The following is a 20740-nucleotide window of genomic DNA, read 5'->3' on the forward strand; positions in this document are numbered from 1 at the left end:
GCTGAGTGTAGGTCTACTTCTTACCAGGTAATCTGATGGAGAGTGCTGTTGCTGCAGCTGTCACCTCTCATTTTGAACTAAACATTGGACAGAAGACAAACAGACAAGCAGGTGGAGAATCAAATGGACAGGTGGATGGACAGGTGGACACAGAACAAATCAGAGCTGGAGAGGGTGGATGACTCAGGGCAACGTCTTTCCACTTAGTGGATTTTCAGTGGTCTAATTTCTATAAATGACAAGTGCTAGTGGGTAGAACACTGCCATCTTCATATATAGAAGCTCCACGTGAGCCTGACCTTAATCGTGAAAATAGTAGTTTATTCATTATTACTGACGACATGGTAAAAATCAAAGCTATAGGATATAAGACGCAGTGTAACCGAAACTGGAGTCTGGCTGCTCACTCCTCAAAAGCCAAGAAAGACAAAGTTGGTGGAAAGGAAAGTTTGCCTTATCTTGGATGCCAGCAGTCGGGGGCTGGGGGAATGGCACCTGTCCTAGGGCTGACTCCCCTTTCCCCGACATTCAGGGGGCAAGAGTTTTATAGGCTGAGGGAGGGGGCTCCATGCAGAAACAACACAGTCAGCTCTGACCAGTGTCATCTTGGTACAGTTACAAACTAATTCAGTTCAGTTCAGTTCAGCCAGTCAGTCGTGTCCAACTCTTTGTGACCCCATAGACTGCAGCACTACAGGCCTCCCTGTCCATCACCAACTCCTGGAGTTTTCTCAATTCATGTCCATTGAATCGGTGATGCCATCCAACCATCTCATCCTCTGTCGTCCCCTTCTCCTCGCGCTTTCAATCTTTCCCAGAATCAGGGTCTTTTCCAATGAGTCAGTTCTTCTCATCAGGTAGCCAAAGTGTTGGAATTTCAGCTTCAATATCAGTCCTTCCAATGAACACCCAGGACTGATCTCCTTTAGGATGGACTGGTTGGATCTCCTTGCACTCCAAGGGACTCTCAAGAGTCTTCTCCAACACCACAGTTCAAAAGCATCAATTCTTTGGCTCTCAGCTTTCTTTAAAGTCCATCTCTCACATCCATACATGACCACTGGAAAAACCATAGCCTTGACTAGACGGACTAGACAAATTAACTACGTACAGTTAATTTTCAGTTCCGGGCTCAGTTTGTTTCCATTTCCTCTGAGGCCAATTCTCAGAATTGAGGCAGCTTCTGTCATGGGTACACTCTGCCCATCATATAGTTAACCTCTCCACCTGGTGGGGGTTTCAGTATCTACAAGACAGCTCACAGGATAGGGCTCAGAATATTATTTACAGCCCTTGAGGAGGAACTAAAGGTCTCTGACTTTGCTTACTAACTGCATTGTTATTATTGGGTCTCCTTTGACTGGTTTTCCTTTGTTTCTGCATGTTCTCCCCTCTCTGATTAAACTTAGTCTTTAGCTAAAGCTTTTCTGCAGACAAAAGGCAGGTGGAGGACGTGGGGGATGGGCAGGCAAGGACCATAGAGTCCTGATCCATTTTACCAGCACTGGGGAGTAACCAAGGGAAAGGTTCAGGCTGATTCTGGATAACTGCCCTACCCAGAAAGCGCATGTCAGAGGCAAAATTCTCTTGAGATCAAGAGATACTACAAACTTCAGACTTAATGTCATGTCCTAATTCCTAAGTTTACAAGAATTTTTTGACTAGGTTATACCTCTGCTACATCCTACGATGTACCCAACAAAGCAATGACCCATGAAACCTTTTGAGGGGGGAAAAAAATGAAAGAAAAAAGAATGTCAACTATAGTGAACTGAACAATGAAAAAAACTGAAATTCTGAAATATCTCTCTGCTTTTAGGAAAATCTCAGTGTGGCAGAATCATTACTAACTCATCTGGAGCGATCAGGAATCCCCCTAGGAATAAAATGCATGACAACATAACGTGTGTGTGGGAAATCAGAGCCAATGCATCTGACCACATACGACTGGCATTTCCGTACCTTAAGTAAGTCAGAAGGACTTTCCTTAAGTGCACCGTGTAGTGTAAGATTCCAGACATTTATTTCTTTGGTTGATTCCTGTAATTAAAAGAGTCTTTTCTTTTTAAGTTTCTATTTTGAGCTAACTGTTGGAGAAGACTCTTGAGAGTCCCTTGGACTGCAAGGAGATCCAAGCAGTCCATCCTAAAGGAGACCACTCCTGGGTGTTCATCGGAAGGACCGATGCTGAGGCTGAAACTCCAATACTTTGGCCACCTCATGCAAAGAGTTGACTCATTGGAAAAGACCCTGATGCTGGGAGGGATTGAGGGCAGGAGGAGAAGGGGACAACAGAGGATGAGATGGCTGGATGGCATCACCGACTCAATGCACATGAGTTTGGGTGAACTCTGGGAGTTGGTGATGGACAGGGAGGCCTGGCGTGCTGTGATTCATGGGGTCGCAAAAAGTCAGACACGACTGAGCGACTGAACTGAACAGACACATAAAAAGCTACAAAAATAACACAGAGTCCCATGTCCCCTTCACTCTTCTTTCTCCATTGGTGACATCTTATATAACTATAGAATAGTATCAAAAACACAAGTATAATGCTGTTAGCTGGAATATAGACTTACTCTGTTTTCACCATTTTTCACTTGCACTTATGTGTGTGTGTAGTTCTGTGCAATTTTATCCAATGTATATGTCCATGTCTAGGTCCTCTGCGTTTCCCCAGTGGCTCAGCAGTAAAGAATCTGCTAGCAGTGCAAGAACCGCAGGAGACATGGGTTCGATCCCTGAGTTGGGAAAATCCCCTGGAGGACGGTATGGTAGTCCTCCACTGCAGTATTTTTGCCTGGAGAATCCCATAGACAGAAGAGCCTGGAGGGCTACATTCCACAGGGTCGCAAAGTGTCAGCCACAACTAAAGTGACTTAGCACACATGCACGCATGCCCAGGTCCATGAAACCACCACTACAATCTAGAACAGCCATCCCCAACCTTTTGAGCATGAGGGACCAGCTTCGTAGAAGACAATTTTTCCACAGATGGCATGGGATGGTTTCAGGATGATTCACATGAATTTTATTTATTGTGTACTTTGTTTTTATTATTGTATAACTCCACTTCAGATCGCTAAGCATTTTAGGTCTCGGAGATCGGGGACCTTGGATGTAGAAGCAGAGAGTGTGTCCCCAACCACAAAGGGGTGACTACTTTGTCCTGCATGTTTACAGCCACCCCAGCCTCCGTCCCTGGCAGCCACTAAACTATTCTCCGGTTCTATGCAGTTTTGTCATTTTGAGACCCTTCAATCTATGGTGTCATACAGTATTCTTTTAAGATTCACTTTTCTCACTCTGCTTAAGGCCTTTGAGCTCCATCCAGGCTGTTGCCTGTATCAAGAGTTTGTTCCTTATCATTGCTGAGAAGGGTTCCGTTGTGTGGAAACCAGAGTTTGTCTAACCATTTCTTCCAGTGAAGGACGTTCGGGCTGTTCCCAGCCCCTCTATTGTAGGTGAAGCTTGTATGAGCATTCATACACAGGTTTTGGCATGAACTTAAGTTTTAATTTCTCTGGGATTGATGATTGAGAATCAATTGGTAGGTCATGTAGTATGTACATTAAAGAACACGTCAAACTATTTTCCAGAGTGACTGCCATTTTGCATTCCTTCCAACAACATATGACAAATATAATTTCTCCATATCCTAGCCAGCATTTGCTGTGATTTTTTGTATTTTTGTTGTTTTTGTTCAATTATGTCTGTCTCTTTGCGACCCCACGGACTGCAGGCTTCCCTGTCCGTCACCAACTCCTGGAGCTTGCTCAAACTCATGTCCACTCAGTTGGTGAGGCCATCCAGCCATCTCATCCTCTGTCATCCCCTTCTTCTCCTGCCTTCAGTCTTTCCCAGCATCAGGATCTTTTCTAATGAGTTAGCTCTCTGCATCAGGTGATATCCATTAATTTTTGTATTGGCAAAAATTTTTTAGCAAAAACCATTTTTATCAAGCAGGTCTTGTATATGTGTTGTTAAATGTATATGTTGGTGTTTCTTTTTTCTTTTTGAAGTGATTGTAGATAATACTGTTTTATAATTTTGGTTTCCACATGTTTGTTAGAAATATGATTGATTTTTGTGCCCATGAATTTGTAGTTAAAATGAAATTCACCTTGTATACTTTGTATAGGGGTGTGTGTGTGTGTGTGTGTGTGTGTATGTGTGTGATGGGGTGTGAGAGAGAGAGCTTGATAGTATGTGTGTATGTATTTCACCTTGCTGGCTGAAGATACAGATTCCATGGAACCCTCAGACCTAATAAAACAGGAAAATTTAAGTTTTAATATTAGAAATTGTCAAGGTTGATATCATTCATAGGTGAATGTTTTATGGAAACTAACCTTCAGAAAAAAATTATTTATTGCTCTTGACTTTTGCTTCATCAAACTATGACTTGGAACAGACATCGCATCAGGCTGAGATGTGAAAATGGTTTTCTGATTCCCGCGTTCTGTACAAAACTTCACAATAAGGAACAACAAAATCAGATGACTTCCACAAAGCCAGCTGAGCCGATTTGGCAGTGCACCTCCCTCTCGGGCAGGTCGGCTGCTGAAAGCCTGGACGCAGGTTGTTTGAACCCTGGAGCCACATCCTAGGGGCTGCCCATTGGCTGGCCCTGCCCTTGGGCCCAGGTTTCAAGGTACCTGTGGCCTCAGGGTGCTCAAGGCCTCATCAGGGTTACACCTACGATTCCAGGCTTCTCTCCCCTCTTCTAGTTAAAATCCCATTCCCAAAGGTAATGGCTCTCAGAAAAAATGGGGTAAAAGGAATTGACTATGTTTGGGCCCACCCTCGTGGCTCAGGCAGTAAAGAATCTGCCTGCAGTACAGAAGACCTGGGTTCAATCCCTGGGTCGGGAAGATGCCCTGGAAAAGGAAATGGCCACCCACTCCAGTATTCTTGCCTGGAGAATTCTGTGGACAGAGAAGCCTGGCAGGCTACAGTCCATGGGGTGGCAAAGAGTTGGACATGACTGAGGGACTTCACACACACACACACACACACACACACACACACTATGTTCGAAAGATGACAGCCTTTTGATCTTGCCCCAGCCTCTTGATAGCAGCAGAATAGTCTGCCTCACAGCAGACCTCTGAGATCTGCTGAGGGGGAGACTGAAGCTCCCATGGTGCTTGCTTCCCCAGCCTAGACTGCACCAGTGAGTATTTTGAAATCCTGGACGGCCCTCCATCCTCAGCAAAGTCCCTGGGGAAGACCTGCTCTGGAACCTATCTCACCTACTCGTCGTCCTCCAGCTCATTGACGCTCGTGTACTACCGAAGTTACAACAACATAGGGAAAAACTTCACTGCGTATTATTACTCTGAAGCCAAAGGTAAGAAAGGGTGGCTAAAGGAAAACGATCTGGAGCTGGGCTGTCTGCTCGGGGACTCTGGGATTTCGGGCGAGAGACTCAGCCTCTCCATGCCTCGGTCCTGCCCTGTGTAACGGGGAGAAGAGAGCCTTACTTCTTAGGTTTGCTGTGAGTGTTCCCGGAAAAGATGCAAGTAGAGCCCTCTGCACGGTGATGCATGTCATAAATGCTCAGTAATTGGCAGCCTCATCACGGGCTGGTCTTTCTCATGTAACCATCTGACATCAGGAAGCCCACTAGGAAGACACTGCTGAAGTTACTGTGAGTACTGGGTGGGTGTCTAGAGAAGAAGGTGTGATCCCAGCCTAAGGGAGTCTCATATACAACCTAGAAGGAATCCAAGACAAACACATGGCATAATTCAAGGACAAGTAAAGCACAGTGGCCCTAGTGGTAAAGAACCCGCCTGCCAACGCAGAAGATGTTCGAGATGCGAGTTCAATCCCAGCGTCGGGAAGATCCCCTGGAGAAGGGCCCGGCAACTCACTCCACTATTCTTGCCTGGAGAATCCCATGGACAGAGGAGTTGTCCCGAGGACATGCACTGATGGGTCCTGTACTATTTACCACAAAGAGGAAAGAGTCTGAACTGGTGAAGAGTTCTAGCATCCTCCGTGTCCAGGAAGCTGCTCATAAATCTCTGTAATCTTAGCAAGTGCCAGGGGAACTCACTGAGCGAGCCCGGGGAACGTGCTGTTAAACACAAAGGAGACACTCTGGGGCACAAGGTGGGCCAGGGGAAGTCACTGGGATTGGCATTTAACCATTACTGATGATGATTCTCTTGTGTTTGCAGATGCTGTTTCACAGACTCCACATCTAATCAGTGAGTCACCTTTACTGACATTACTTAATCTTCATTCGATGTTCATGGTTATTCGCTTGTCCCCGCTCCAGGTGTTTTTACTGTCATAGTCTGACCTCTTTTATATATGTTCCCTAATTTCCTTTGTAAATCCACCTTATTTGAGAGAGGCTGTCCACACAAGTTACACAAGTATGAAGACAGTAGTAGAACTAAGTTACACACAGTAACCGCTGGGTACTGTGTATTGATAAATTAGTCATTTGATTTCCTTAATTCCTTGTTTTTATCAAAGACAATGAAAGGCATCTAATCAGACACTCCACATGCAGGGAAAGTTGATAACAAAAACCTAAAGCAGAAGCTTGCAGAAGAAAGAGCTGTTTTCCCCCGAAGAGCACTGATAGTCAATGTATTTTAACACGAAATGGCACAATGTAAATGCCAAGTTTCCATGGCTGGCCAGAGGAGGAATATTACTCTCGTTGGATCTCACAGCCCTGGCCAACATCGAGACTCACCTGTAAGGAGAATTTGACTTCGGAGGTCACAAAGTATAAGGACGATAGGAAAAATGAATCGGCCAGAATTTTGGCATTTAGTGGAGATCTCAGACTTGTCTGCATCCTCCCATTTTACTCAAGGGTGTCTTCTTGTATCCACAGCAATCCCAACAGCAACACCCAGAATGGTAACAGCAAGACCAGGTAAGCCACGGAACACACACACATACCCATTGTCCTTGCCTCTGGGTGGCTGTGTTTATGTCTGCATCTGTAGCTGCTTCGTAGGCAGAGGTTGGACCGACTGCAAGTGGTTCGTCTACTTGCAAATATTTGCCCGCTGATCCTGTGCAGACTTTTCAGGGCCATTCAGAGCTCTTGGGATCTTTTGGCTCTAGGATCCTAGAACGAGCAGAATTCATTTTTTCAGCACCTTTCGGAGTCATCAAAGTCTGAGCAACTTATAAGCACCCTCCAGTGGGTTTCTGCCTTTTCTTTTTACGGCCTGTCCTGCTCATTTTTAACCTCACACCTGTATCACTAATACACTTGTTCCAAGTGAGTAGAGTGCCAGATGCATTCTAGGGGCAGTGAGCTAAAATAGCAGAGAGAAGAAAAATAGTGAACTTTGGAATCAGGAGAAATGAGTTGAGACCAGCTACTGACCAGACATGGGATTTAGGCTAAGTCACTTTGCTTCTCTGGGCTTCCCCAGTGGCTCACCAGTAAAGAATCTGCCTGCAATGCAGGAGCCATAGGAGATACAGGTTTGATCTCTGGATTGGGAGGATCCCCTGGAGAAGGAAACAGCAACCCACTCCAGTCTTCTCCTCTGGAAAATCCCATGGACAGAGAAGCCGGACAGGCTATAGTCCATGGTATCACAAAGAACTGGACATGACTGAAGCAATTTAGCATGCACGCATGCACTTTGGTTCTCTAGCTATCAGTGCCCTCAGAGATAAAACTGGCTTATCTTCCTGAGTTACTATGAAGTTGTAGGTGGACACACAAACACATATACACACACAAAAGCACTTCAGAAAATCACAAATCACTGTGCAAGTTATTCTGTTTTTCTGCATTTAGCCAACACAGGTTGGCATATAGCTCTAGCCCAATAGATGTTCATTTAATGCATGTTTTAGGCTAAATGTTGTTTTGACAGTTTTAATGACTTTAGTGTCACTTTAGTGACAGTTTTGTTTTTTATTTTCGTGACTAGTTGACTGACCTTTTACTGAGTTCTCCATCCCGAGCAGTCGTGTGGGGTGAGGAGCTCAGCTAGCCCCAGAGGAGTGAGCATGCGCCCAGGAGGCTATGCTCACCCGGTCTCTGTCTGTAGGGGACTGGCCGGAGCTGCGGCTGGTGGGCGGCTCAGGACGGTGCTCAGGACGCGTGGAGGTCCTGCATGAGGAGGCCTGGGGCACCGTGTGCGATGACCTGTGGGACCTGAATGAAGCTGAGGTCGTGTGCCGGCAGCTGGGGTGCGGTCAGGCCGTGTCCGCCCTCGGGAAGGCCCACTTCGGCCCAGGCTCTGGAGACATCTTCCTGGACAACCTGCAGTGCGCTGGGGCGGAGCGCCACCTGGGCCAGTGTGCCCACTCGGGCTGGTCGGAGCACAACTGCGGCCACCACGAGGATGCTGGGGTCATCTGCTCAGGTAGCCTCTCTTCCTCCTGCCAGTCACCACCCAAGTGCCTCAGGACCACCCTGCTAGAATTCAGAGTCAGCCAGGGATGAAGACGGGCTTCCCTGGTGGCTCTGTGCTAAAGAACCTGCCTGCCAAGCAGGAGATGCAGGATCAATCCCTGGGTCAGGAAGGTCTCCTGGAGAAGGAACTAGCAACCCACTTCAGTATTCCTGCCTGTGAAATTCCATGGACCTGGAGGCCACAGTCCGTGGTTGCAAGAGTTGGACAGGACTTAGAGACTAAACCGCCACCACCAGGGTTGAAGACAGGAATCTCAAACATGTAGCATTTGATGTTTGCTTTATCCCTTTAGGGCTTCCCTGTGGCTCAGCTGGGAAAGAATCCACCTGCAATGCGGGAGACCTGGGTTCAATCCCTGGGTTGGGAAGATCCCCTGGAGAAGCGAACGGCTGCTCACTCCAGTATTCTGGCCTGGAGAATTCCATGGAATGTATAGTCCATGGGGTCGCAAAGAGCTGGATACAACTAAACAACTTTCATTTCACTTCACTTCACTTATCCCTTCTGAGTTGGTTGAACAGATAAGATTTCAACTGATTCCCAGAATAAAATCTTAAAATTTTCTAATTTGAGAGTAAGAATTACCAAAGGAATGTGTGCTTTACTGCACATAGACATATGAAAAAAAAAACATGATTAATTATGGGGATTTTTAAAGAGTATTTCTAAATATCTTTGTTTAAAGGGGCAGCCAATGTAGTAAATCTAAGGAAGATTGAGGAGCTGGGCAAACTCGAGTCTGGATCTCGGAACTGGTAATGATACTCAGACAGCATTTGATCAACTCTTAAGCTCTTGGAGCCTCAGTTTCTTCATCTGTAAAATGAGGAGACTGCTTGCTTTCTGGCAGGATTGCTGAAAGGGCTCCTTCAAGCTGTCTTTTGGATAGTACCTGCAGAGTATCAGTACCTGACAAAGGGCTGCATTTTTGGCAGTTTTTACTACCATTTTCCTCATTCAGTCATCTAACACCAGAGAATCAGTAAACTAAAATGGCTGATTTTAATTGCCTTGAGACAGCTTTTCCAAAGTACTTTGGGACAGAGACTTCCACAGCGGTCTAGTGGTTAAGACTTCACCTTCCAGGGCAAACGGCGAGGGTTCAATCCCTAGTGAGGGAGCTCCGATCCAACATGCCTTGTGGCCAAAAAACAAAACATAAAACAGAAGCAGTATTGTAACAAATTCAATAAAGACGTTAAAAATGGTCCACATTAAAAAAAAAAAAATATATATATATATATATCTTTAGGTGTGAACAGTTAGAAGTGAGTTAATCACCTCTGGAAGGTCTAGTAACAGCCCTTTCCAATAGCGAGATATCTCTGTAAACTAGCAGCTGTAATACCTGGTGTGATTCGAGAGATTTGGTAAGTAGAACTTGAAAGAGCACTTGTTCATAGACATGCCACATGAGACGGAGTTGGTGCCTGGAGCTTTTAACTGGTTGTTGTTGTTCTGTCACCAAGTCATGTACAATTCTTTGCAACCCCATGGACTGCAGCATGCCAGGCTTCCCTGTCCTTCACTCTCCCAAATTCATATCCACGGAGTCAGTAGTGCTATCTAACCATCTCATCCTCTGCCACCCTCTTCTCTTTTTGCCTTCAATCTTCCCCAGCAGCGAGGTCTTTTCCAGTGAGTCAGCTCTTTGCATCGGGTGGTTTAACTGGGGCACGTCTTTTTTTACTTAATTTATTTGTATTTGCTTGGCTGTGCCAGGTCTTAGTTGTGGCACTAGGGGTCTGAAGTCTTCCTTGAAGTGTGCTGAATCTTTAGACATGGCATGCAAACTCTCAGGTGCAGAATGTGGGATCTAGTTCCCTGACTAAGGACTGAACCTGGCCCCTTGCACTGGGAGGATGGAGTCTTAGCCACTGGACCACCAGGCAAGTCCCAGGAGGCACATATTTTAAAACACTGTCTTGTTTGCTGGAGCATTCACTCACCCATATGCTTACTTGGAGGTGTCTTATCTGTGGCACATCCAACCCAGTCACAGCCTCATGGGGTGTTTTTTATTCCTAAGTTTCAATGTACTGGGGAATGACTGTCCAAATCTGAAGTGTGGAGTGTTAGTCACTCAGCTGTGTTCTCAGACTCTTTGTGATCCCATGGACTGTAGCCCACCAGGCTCCTCTGTCCATGGAATTCTCTAGGCAAGGATACTGGAGTGGGTTGCCATTCCCTTCTCCAGGGGATCTTCCCGACCCATGGATTGAACCCATGTCTCCTGAACTGCAGGCAGATCCTTTACCATCTGAGCTACCATGAGATGCCCTCAATGTGAAACTCATCTGCTACAAAATCAGGAGTCTAGGTCATATCATCCCAAATGTGTGCATCCATCTGACCATTTTCTCATAACACAGTAACCAACCAACAACCAGCAAGAAACTTCCTATATCTATAGCCGAATCTGTTTCTCCCAATACTGTGATATTTACAGGGACTCATTTTTCCCATATCAGATGAATAATCATTTATAAGGATGTAAGGAAAAATTTTGCTGTTGGTTATGAAAGTCAGGATTTCAGAAAAAGACTGACATATTTTTTCTCTACGTGAACAGATGCGGGAGACTCATCTAACAGCTCAGGTAGGTCACGCCTTTTTTTTGATGGGACTTGAACATCAGCTCTTTGTGATTTATTGCTGGGCTCAGTTCATCCTTTGTCTAAGCTCTGATATTTTCATGGCTTTAAGATGCCATTTAAAAGTGTTATTTGGAATTACTCCTTTTGATATCGTTACAGGTGATGGCATCTCTGTGTGTGTGGGTTAGAGACACATACGTGCAGGTGTGAAATGGCACTTCAGGGTCTTTTTGCAAAAGCTTTCCCCTTACTCAAAGGCATTTCCCTGAGTCTGTCCTTGACCGGGTCCTTCTCAGTGTTTTAAGGGGAGTCTTGCAGCCGTACCCCATCACTCTCTTGAGCGAACCCTGGTCTTTCTTTACACGGCCTTGTACTGGTGTGAGAAAGCATTACACTCGCGTCTGTGTTTAATTAACAGACTGCAGGCTTCCTGAGGCAGGAGACATACCTCTTTGATTTGCAGCCGTATCATTAGAGCTTAACATGAAAGGCAGTCAGTTTCACTTCGAACACTGTTGAAGTGACATTACACTGACTGAAGGCCCCACAGTCTGAATGCGACTCAGACACACATGAGAAACGTGAGGGACGGGCCCCAAGGGTCAAGACAGGGCATGTCCCCGCACACCGGCATTGCCCGCTGGCCTCCTGGGGACTCACGGGCCCCTCTCTGTCTGCAGGGGACTGGCCGGAGCTGCGGCTGGTGGGCGGCTCAGGACGGTGCTCAGGACGCGTGGAGGTCCTGCACGAGGGGGCCTGGGGCACCGTGTGCGACGACCTGTGGGACCTGAACGAAGCCGAGGTCGTGTGCCGGCAGCTGGGGTGTGGTCGGGCCGTGTCCGCCCTCGGGAAGGCCCACTTCGGCCCGGGCTCTGGAGACATCTTTCTGGACAATCTGCAGTGCGCTGGGGCGGAGCGCCACCTGGGCCAGTGTGCCCACTCGGGCTGGTCGGAGCACAACTGCGGCCACCACGAGGACGCTGGGGTCATCTGCTCAGGTAGCCTTTCCCCGCTCAGGCTATAATTTCAGATGTTGTGGTTGAAGACATTGTGAAACTATGCATCCCAGGTGGAATTTTTCAACCATCCATCTGCTCATTCTGTTGTCAGCCAATCCATGAGTGCCCACCGTGTGCCAGGCCCTGGGCTCAGGCACGGTGTCCAGTGTGCCAGGCACTGGGCCCAGGCACACGCCCTGCCCTGGGCAGCCCCCGGTTGCACGTGGGAGACCTCGAATGTTAGGGTGAACTGGCACCCCACAGCCCCGCCTTGCTGAATCCTGGGCCCACCCCACTCCTAGAGATTGTGATCAACTGGGTTTGGGAAGGGACAGTGGAATCTGCATTTTAACAGATGATCCGGGTGATCCTGCATAAGAGGGGCCACAGGTAATCCAGCCCTGGTGACCAGGGAAGGGGCAGAGTTGACCCAGATGCTCTACCCCAAGCTCTGAGGCCAAGGACCCTGCCGGAGGAGGACTGGAATGACCCAGGAGCAGCGCTCTAAGTCCTGGGCCCAAAAAGACCATGGTCCTCCCCACTTCATCCCCACTGGCCTCCTTGTTACCCTACCTCCTCCAAACTTTGGATTCACTAAAGAGAGTGACCTGTTGTCTTTTTTTGTGCATTCAGATTCAAAAGACCTACCTCCTCCCACACCTCCAGGTATGTCCATATTTTTGTTGTTGTTGTTCAGGCAACTTTATAATAATAATAACATCGAATACTTATAAATGCTTTCAGGCACGGTTTTGGGGCCTTATACCTATGTAACTTGTTTAATATGCACAATAACCTCTTAAAGTAAGTAATTTGCTTATTCCCATTTTCCAGATAGGTAAACTGAGATACAGAAAATTAGTAATGTACCAAGGTGTAGCCATTGGACTTGAACCACAGGTGTCAAGGCTCTTGACCACCAATCTAATATACCACATCTGTTCATTGGCCCCAACTACACAAAGACCAGGCAAAAACTAACACAAAAAGTGGGAGACATTTAGCTCAGGCTACTACTTTAATCTTCAGGAAGTGAAACTGTTAATCCCTCAGCATGTCTGACTCTTTGCAGCCCCATGGACGGTAGCCCACCAAGCTCCTCTGTCCATGGAATTCTCCAGGCAAGAATACTGGAATGCGTAGGCATTCCCTTCTGCAGAGGATCTTCCTGACCCAGGGACTGAACCCAATTCTCCTGTATTGCAGGCAGATTCTTAACCATCTGAGCCACTGGGGAAACCTGCAAAAAGGCATTTTAAATATTCTTTTACAGAAAGAGTAACTTGAGATGCACAGAGGTTAAGTGACTCTCGTAGGATCACTCAACAAGTTAGTGTGGAGACTAAGCTTTGATACTAATCAGTCTGACCCCAAAGTACATACTCTTGGGAATCTTTTGCTTGTTTTCAAACAGTTTTTAAAGTTAATGATTGAATGATATTCTTATATAATAAAAACTGAAGATTGGAAAAGCCAAACACCACATGATGTGATGATTCTGAAATGATGCTGAAGGCAGTGAAAAGGTGTTTTGTTTCATTGCAACAAACAAACAAGCCTGATGCTAGGGTTTCTGAATAAACTCGTTTATTTAATCCCTACAATTGAGGATTAGGGAGATCAAGAAGCCCTCCCAGGATAACTCAGTTAGAAAGCAGTAAAACTGGAATTTTAAGCCCCATCTCTCACCCTTTGAATCCTGTCCGCACACAGCCTCAGAAAACACCGCAGGGCACACGTCATTAGCAGGAGCATCTGACTCAGTCATCTGCCTGAAGAAGACCTGAATGTGTTCTGAGTATTCCTGGAGGGAGACCAGCTTTGTGTGTTGGGGTCGTGAGTGAGAGGAGAAAGGCCATCTAAAGTTAAAGGGCCAGCGCGGGGGTCAAGGGCAGTGGATATTCAAATTAAGCCTCATCTATAGTTTGCCCATTTATGTAATTCAGCTAAACTGAAAATTACATGGATGATGGTGAAATGGGGAAGACCATATTTCATGAATGTTGGCTCAGCGGTAAAGAATCTGCTTGCAATACAGGAGACTTGGGTTCGATCCCTAGGTTGGGAAGATCCCCTGGCGTAGGAAATGGCAACCCACTCCAGTATTCTTGCCTGGAAAATCCCATGGAGAGAGGAGGCTGGTGGGCTACAGTCCATGGGGTTACAAGAGTCAGACACGACTTAGCGTCTACACCACTGCCACCGTATTGCATGAAAGGAGCCATCTGGCCCTCTCTTGCTGCTCTAAAATGTAGTGGTTTAAAGCAGCAACCACTGAGTTATAGGCCACGGTTTGGTGGGTCAGGAATTGGGGCAGGGCTTGGCTGGGAGAGCCTTCTGCTCCACGCAGAGTACAGCAGGTCCTCCCAGGGGCTGGTCTGGAGAGTCCAGGACAGATGCACTCTCATGCCTGGGGTCCTGGTGGGGGCTCAGCCAAGGGCCTGCTTCCTCTCCAGGTGGGCTCAGGGCCTCTCCAGCAGGGGAAATCAGACTTCTTACAGAGTGGCTCAGGCTGGCTCAGGGTGCCGTGAGCAAGCCCGTGTTCCCAGAGACAGGAAGTGGAAGCTGCCAGTCTCTTATGGCACAGCACAGCTTCTGCCATATTCTGCTGGCCAGAGCTTCCACAGAGACCACCCAGGCTCCAGGGAGGGGACCAGGCCCCACCCTGTGACCAGAGGCATGTTGGAGAACCTGTAGTCTTCTTTAGCCTGCCCCAGGACAGTAGATAACATTCAGTCAGCACCTTCACACTTTTCTCCATTTGCCCTAAGTACATGGACATTTCTAAGGAAACCCTTTACATTTTGCTAACTTGTAGATGAGACTAATTCTCCTGATGTCAGCATTATCTTCCTTTTTATTTTTTTCCCTTCTAGGTCTTTCCACAGCATCTCAGGATCATGTAACAGGTAGTCGCTTGTTTTAAACTGATATGGTAACTCCATTCCAAAAGAACCATCAGAGGAAATGCTAGGGGGTGTGCCCTGGATGGGGCACAAAGGCTGGCTTAGTGTGGGTGAGGGGCTGCCTCTGCTGCCCAAGCTACACCCGCCGCAGCCCCTCCCACGAGAAGGTGGGGCGGCCAGGACTCAGCCTGAGGATGCCCTCTGTCCTCATATGCCCCGCCCCCACCTCGCTGAGGGTCGTGGCATTAGTATGGCCAATGCCTGGAAATGCTGACTTTTTAACTAAAGCAGCAGCTGGGAAGGGGTGTGTGGATCTGCCCAGATCAGAGTAGGCAGGAGGGTGACAAGGGACTCAAAGAAAATGTGGCTCAGTCCATCTGCCCATTCTCAGCCAGCCTCCTATGGGCACAGTCCTGTAATAGGTGCCCGCAACAGGTACCAGCCCATCACTGCCTGCCATGTGTAGTTCAGTTCAGTTCAGTTCAGTCACTCAGTCGTGTTCAACTCTTTGCGACCCCATGGACTGCAGCACGCCAGACTTCCCTGTCCATCATCAACTCCTGGAGTTTACCCAAACTCATGTCCATTGAGTCGGTGATGCCATCCAACCATCTCATCCTCTGTCGTCCCCTTTTCCTCCTGCCTTCAATCTTTCCCAGCATTCAGGGTTTTTTCAGATGAGTCAGCTCTTCCCATCAGGTGGTCAAAGTACTGGAGTTTCAGCTTCCACATCAGTCCTTCCAATGAACACCCAGGACTGATCTCCCTTAGGATGGACTGCTTGGATCTCCTTGCAGTCCAAGGGACTCTCAAGAGTCTTCACCACTACCACAGTGCAAAAGCATCAATTCTTCAGTGCTCAGCTTTCTTTATATTCCAACTCTCACATCCGTACATGACCACTGGAAAAACCATAGCCCTGACTAGACGGACCTTTGTTGGCAAAGTAATGTGTAGAGGCTTCGGGAAACCCAGTCCCAGGGGGTTTCAGTGTCAGTCTGACGTTTGTAACCTACAAACAGCAGTCCACACTAGCTCCCTGGGCTGCCTGTGTCCCTCACCACTTCCCACCCTCCATCGTGGGAAAGACCAGGAACCTGTGAGATTCCAGGAGGGTTGCAAGGTGCTCAGGGGAGAAAGAAGAAAGTTCAGCATCTTCATAGTTTGGGGTCAAGGTCAATAAAACGTTATGCTTTCAGATTTCCTCTAAAATAATTTGATGATTCTAAGCTTTCTGCTTGTTTATGTGGTGTGCTGTTTCAAATTTATATGTTTGTGTGTGTATAAATTAATTATATTACATAATATAGTTATAGTGATATGACAACCAGAATGGAAGAGTTAGATTTCACTTGTTTAATTCTTTAAAGTCCAAAATCTATAAGCTCCAGTCTGAGTAGATATTGAGATGAAGGAAAGACAACCTACCCAGAAAAAGTGGTGAAAAAGTAGTTAAAGGGAGGGCCCAGTCACACCCTCCCAGAACAGTCCACACCACCCCCGTTGCCTTTGTCTTCAGTTCCTCAGACCCTCAGATCCTCAAAGTCACCCCTTCCCCACCACGTACAGCTCCATCTCTGTCTCTGCCTCTCTTCCCCAAACCTTCAAGCCGATCAGCTCCACCTGTCTCCCAGCAAGTGAGACCTTCCACTTTAGAAAGAGTCAACAGGACAGAGATAATATTTTCTCCATTGGATGACAGAGGGAGGAGGGCAGGGACCTCTCGCGTCAGTGCGTTCTGTTGCTGCTGCTGCTTCTAAGTCGCTTCAGTCGTGTCCAACCCTGTGCGACCCCATAGACAGCAAGCCCACCAGGCTCCTCTGGGATTCTCCAGGCAAGAATACTTGAGTGGGTTGCCATTTCCTTCTCGAATGCATTCTGACCCATCACAATTAGACTGAATAGGCTCTCCTTCCCAGAAGATGCTTAGGCTACAGATCTATTTATTCAGACTACAGCCTGACTCCACCAGGTCCTTAGTGGGATGACGTAAGTGACGCCATGGGGACATATCCTGACATCCTTTTTCTTGCTGTTTCAGGAGAAAGGAACTCTTGTGGAGGGGTCATTTCTAGTCTCTCTGGCTCATTTTCCAGTCCACTGTATCCAGAAAACTACCCAACAGACATCCAGTGCGTGTGGGAGATCCACGTGGATAAGAAGTTCCGCATAGAACTCATGATTCCAACTCTGAAGTAAGAAAACAACTCTTTACAAGAAGTGCATGCATGCTATGTCACCTCAGTCATGTCCGACTCTTTGTGACCCCATGGACTATAGCCCACCAGGCTTCTCTGTCCATGGGATTCTCCAGGCAAGGATACTGGAATGGGTTGCCAAGCCCTCCTCCAGGGGGTCTTCTGAACCCAGGGATCAAACCCATGTCTCTTAAGTCTCCAGAATTGGCAGGCAGGTTCTTTATCACTAGCACCACCTGGGAAGCCCCCTTTAAGAGTCTACCTAAATAAGAATATTGCCTTGAAAAATTCAATAAGTGGTTTAATTCACGTATTTGACTTAACGTTACTATGAGGAGTTTTTTAAATTTATTTTAAAAGATTGTCCTTTTCAGCTTTGCCCTCATTGTACACTGGGTACCAGTATTTATCCTCTTAGACTTTTTCTTTAATATGAGTTTTAAGCAAACAGTAAAAGGCTTTACCTACACACACTTTAGGCAACTACTCCAGCCATGAGCCCTGCATCCTGTATATGTTGGCTTAAAATGAAGTGAGATGGTAGTCATTGCTTCATCTCTGACATAAAAAGACTCTTCCAAGTCACTGCCATTCTTTTATTATCAGTTCATAAAATAAAAACTGACATTTTTAGTGTGCTCAGGCTCTGTACTGTGTATTCTATATGCTTTGTCACATTACAGCGTCACTATAGCCCTAATAAAGATGTCCTTATCATCCCAGTTAAAGACTAAGAAGCTGAGACAGAGAGGTTACTCACCAAAGGCCAAGCTTCTAGGTCCATTGGATGTCAAAGGCCCCGCTCTTCACCAGTGTACAGAGCTGTAAGGAGAGTCTGTGCAAAGCCCTTCTCCTTGTTGACTATGACACGCACCATGCAACAAACACAGCAATACTGTGAAATGCTATGAAAGCCCCCCTTTCACATGCACTCCACTGTTGCCCAGCCCATGGACTCAGACATGGCCTATCACAAAGAATATTCTATTATCTTTGTCAACTGAAACCCTAAAGACACAGCCCACAATGAGGTGAGAACCTTGAACCCACACCTCTAAAACCTATCATGTTATCAGTTATCCATTTCTTCAGAATCAGCCCTCAGGACTTCCCTGGTGGTCCAGTGGTTAAGCCTCTGCGCTCCCAATGCAGGGGACCCAGGTTCGACCCCTGGCTGGGGAACTGTAAGATCCCACGTGCCATGTGGCGGGGCCAACAACAGCAACAACAGCCAATCAGCCCTCATACACATCCCTGTGAATAATTACAAAGTGCAAATACTGTTCCACATGCTGACATTGTTTTTATTTCAGAATCAAGTTTTTCCTCCCTAAGAATTTGGGTATGAAGAATGTTGTGAAATACAGAGTTAGGAAAATTGGGCTGTGATGTCACTTACATGTTGATCAGTTGGGATGACTTTATTGTTAAGATTTTATGTGTGGTGTACATTTGCATCTCCCGAGGTTTCGTGTAAGTTGTGATTGGCTAAAATCAGTATGATTTCTAAGTTTCTATTACTGAGTTGCGGCCATAAGCCTCACACATTCTTCAGAAAGAGATAAAAGAAGTTTTGCTAATAAGGCATCTGAGGTTAACTGACATTTTATGTATTAATATGCAATTCAAAGTATAATCCAAATGGTTAATTCTGTGTGTGTCATATTTTTCAAGCTTTAAGATCTAGGAAGCCCTGGGACTTCCCTGGTGGCCCAGTGGTTAACAATCTGCTTCCATTGCAGGGGGCACAGATTTGATCCCTGATCAGGGGAACTAAGATCCAGCATGTCACATAGCCCAACCAAAAGATAAATAAACAAAAATAAACCTAAGTAAGCAATTAAAAAAAAAAAATCTAGGAAGCCCTAACCAGCTGTTAAGCCTCCGCTGTGATTCCCCTAGACTGGAAGATATCCTTGGATGCCCGTACGACTCAGTCGAAATCTTCGATGGCCCCAGGATCGCCTCACTCTCCATGGGGAAGTTCTGTGCCTCAGCGGCTGTGATGTTTTTCTCCTCCTCTGACATCCTGACTGTGGTGTTCCGAAGTGATTCCAGGATCACCAACACTGGCTTTTATGCTCTGTTCAATGCGATACCCCAGGGCAGAAGAGAGTCAGGTAGGAAGCTTCAAGTAGGCTTTTGGCCTTGAAAAAAAAAGAATAGTTTTCTAATTTAAGGGATTCTCCTATTAGCAGAAGCATGGGCTTCAGTTTTAAAAGCTCCCCTACAATTAGCAGAAAGGCCCTGCTGTATCACTGCTAGCTTTTTCCACTAAGAGGGTCTCGTGGGCAATTGAAGTAAAGCAGTGATGGGCTTCCCAGGTGGTGCTAGTGGTAAAGAACCCAACTGCCAATGCAGGAGATGCAGGTTCCATCCCTGAGTCAGGAAGATCCCCTGGAGGAGGAAATGGCAACCCACTCCAGTATTCTTGCCTGAAAAATTCCATGGACAGAGGAGCCTGGCAGGCTAAAGGCCATGGGGTCACAAAGAGTCAGCCACAACTGAGCGACTGAGCGTATGTTGAGCCTATATGTGAATGGGCAGGCAGCTCCTCTCCACGGCTGCCTCCGTCACAGCCCACCGCCCGGGACCTGTTACTGTCCAGGGTGCTGAAAGGTAAAGTCTGACTTTCAAGAATCCTCCTCCCTCCACCAGATGGCTCACTTTACATCTTGCCTCCTTTGAACCCTAGACTCACCACATTAGAGGCTTCAGTTCAGTTCAGTTGCTCAGTCATATCCAACTCTTTGAGACTCCATGAATCGCAGCACGCCAGGCCTCCCTGTCCATCACCAACTCCTGGAGTTTACTCAAACTCATGTCCATTGAGTCGGTGGTGCCATCCAGCCATCTCATCCTCTGTTGTCCCCTTCTCCTCTTGCCCCCAATCCCTCCCAGCATCAGAGTCTTTTCCAATGAGTCAACTCTTCTCATGAGATGGCCAAAGTATTAGAGTTCCAGCTTCAGCATCAGTCCTTCCAGTGAACACCCAGGACTGATCGCCTTTAGAATGGACTGGTTGGATCTCCTTGCAGTCCAAGGGACTCTCAAGAGTCTTCTCCAACACCACAGTTCAAAAGCATCAATTCTTCAGTGCTCAGCTTTCTTCACAGTCCAACTCTCACATCCATACATGACCACTGGAAAAACCACAGCCTTGACTAGACGCTTGGGGACTCCTTAATGGATAGACCCTATAGCTCATCATTCCAGAGCCAGGTCCAGTTTGCACCCAAAAAAATACTTACTGCCAGTTGTGGGGCCACAGTAGCTCAGGTCGCTAGGAATTCAAGTAGAAACTTCCAGTTTGTATTTTAAGGGTGGGGGGTGGGGGGCAGGGAGGGTGTTTCTGAATGAGGCAATTCCTTATGTATTTGACCTTCCATAGGCATGTGTGAGATCTTGCCCTGGGGAGGCTAAGTAAAGTCCAGGAGTTGCAATCCAGACCATTCGTTGACTCAGGATCATCATGTATTCATCCAATAGTATTCACTAAGGTCCTACTGTGTGCCAGGCCCAAGTAGAAGTGCTGGGGACGCAGCCGACAGTACAGTGCCCTCCCCATGTAGTTTACAGTAGGGTGGGTATGGGTGAGTGGGGGAGGATCAAGACACAGCAAACAAG

The 20740-nt window shown here is 46.9% G+C and overlaps 1 protein-coding gene and 1 non-coding gene across 2 annotated transcripts in view; both read left to right on the forward strand.

Moving 5' to 3' along the window:
- Positions 1-20740, forward strand: part of LOC109579033 (scavenger receptor cysteine-rich domain-containing protein DMBT1-like) — an 89891-nt gene that overhangs the window by 17683 nt on the left and 51468 nt on the right. The window contains exons 12-17 of the mRNA XM_070780464.1: positions 5216-5353; positions 8046-8363; positions 11692-12009; positions 12643-12675; positions 17026-17110; positions 19016-19233. Of these exons, the coding sequence (XP_070636565.1) occupies positions 5216-5353; positions 8046-8363; positions 11692-12009; positions 12643-12675; positions 17026-17110; positions 19016-19233 (1110 nt within the window). The remainder of the gene's footprint in view (positions 1-5215; positions 5354-8045; positions 8364-11691; positions 12010-12642; positions 12676-17025; positions 17111-19015; positions 19234-20740) is intronic.
- Positions 18223-18295, forward strand: TRNAG-CCC (transfer RNA glycine (anticodon CCC)). Its single transcript has one exon. It is a non-coding gene; the product is annotated as a tRNA-Gly (tRNA).

Source organism: Bos indicus, chromosome 26, assembly GCF_029378745.1.
Source record: "Bos indicus isolate NIAB-ARS_2022 breed Sahiwal x Tharparkar chromosome 26, NIAB-ARS_B.indTharparkar_mat_pri_1.0, whole genome shotgun sequence".
NCBI classification, from domain to species: Eukaryota; Metazoa; Chordata; class Mammalia; order Artiodactyla; family Bovidae; genus Bos; species Bos indicus.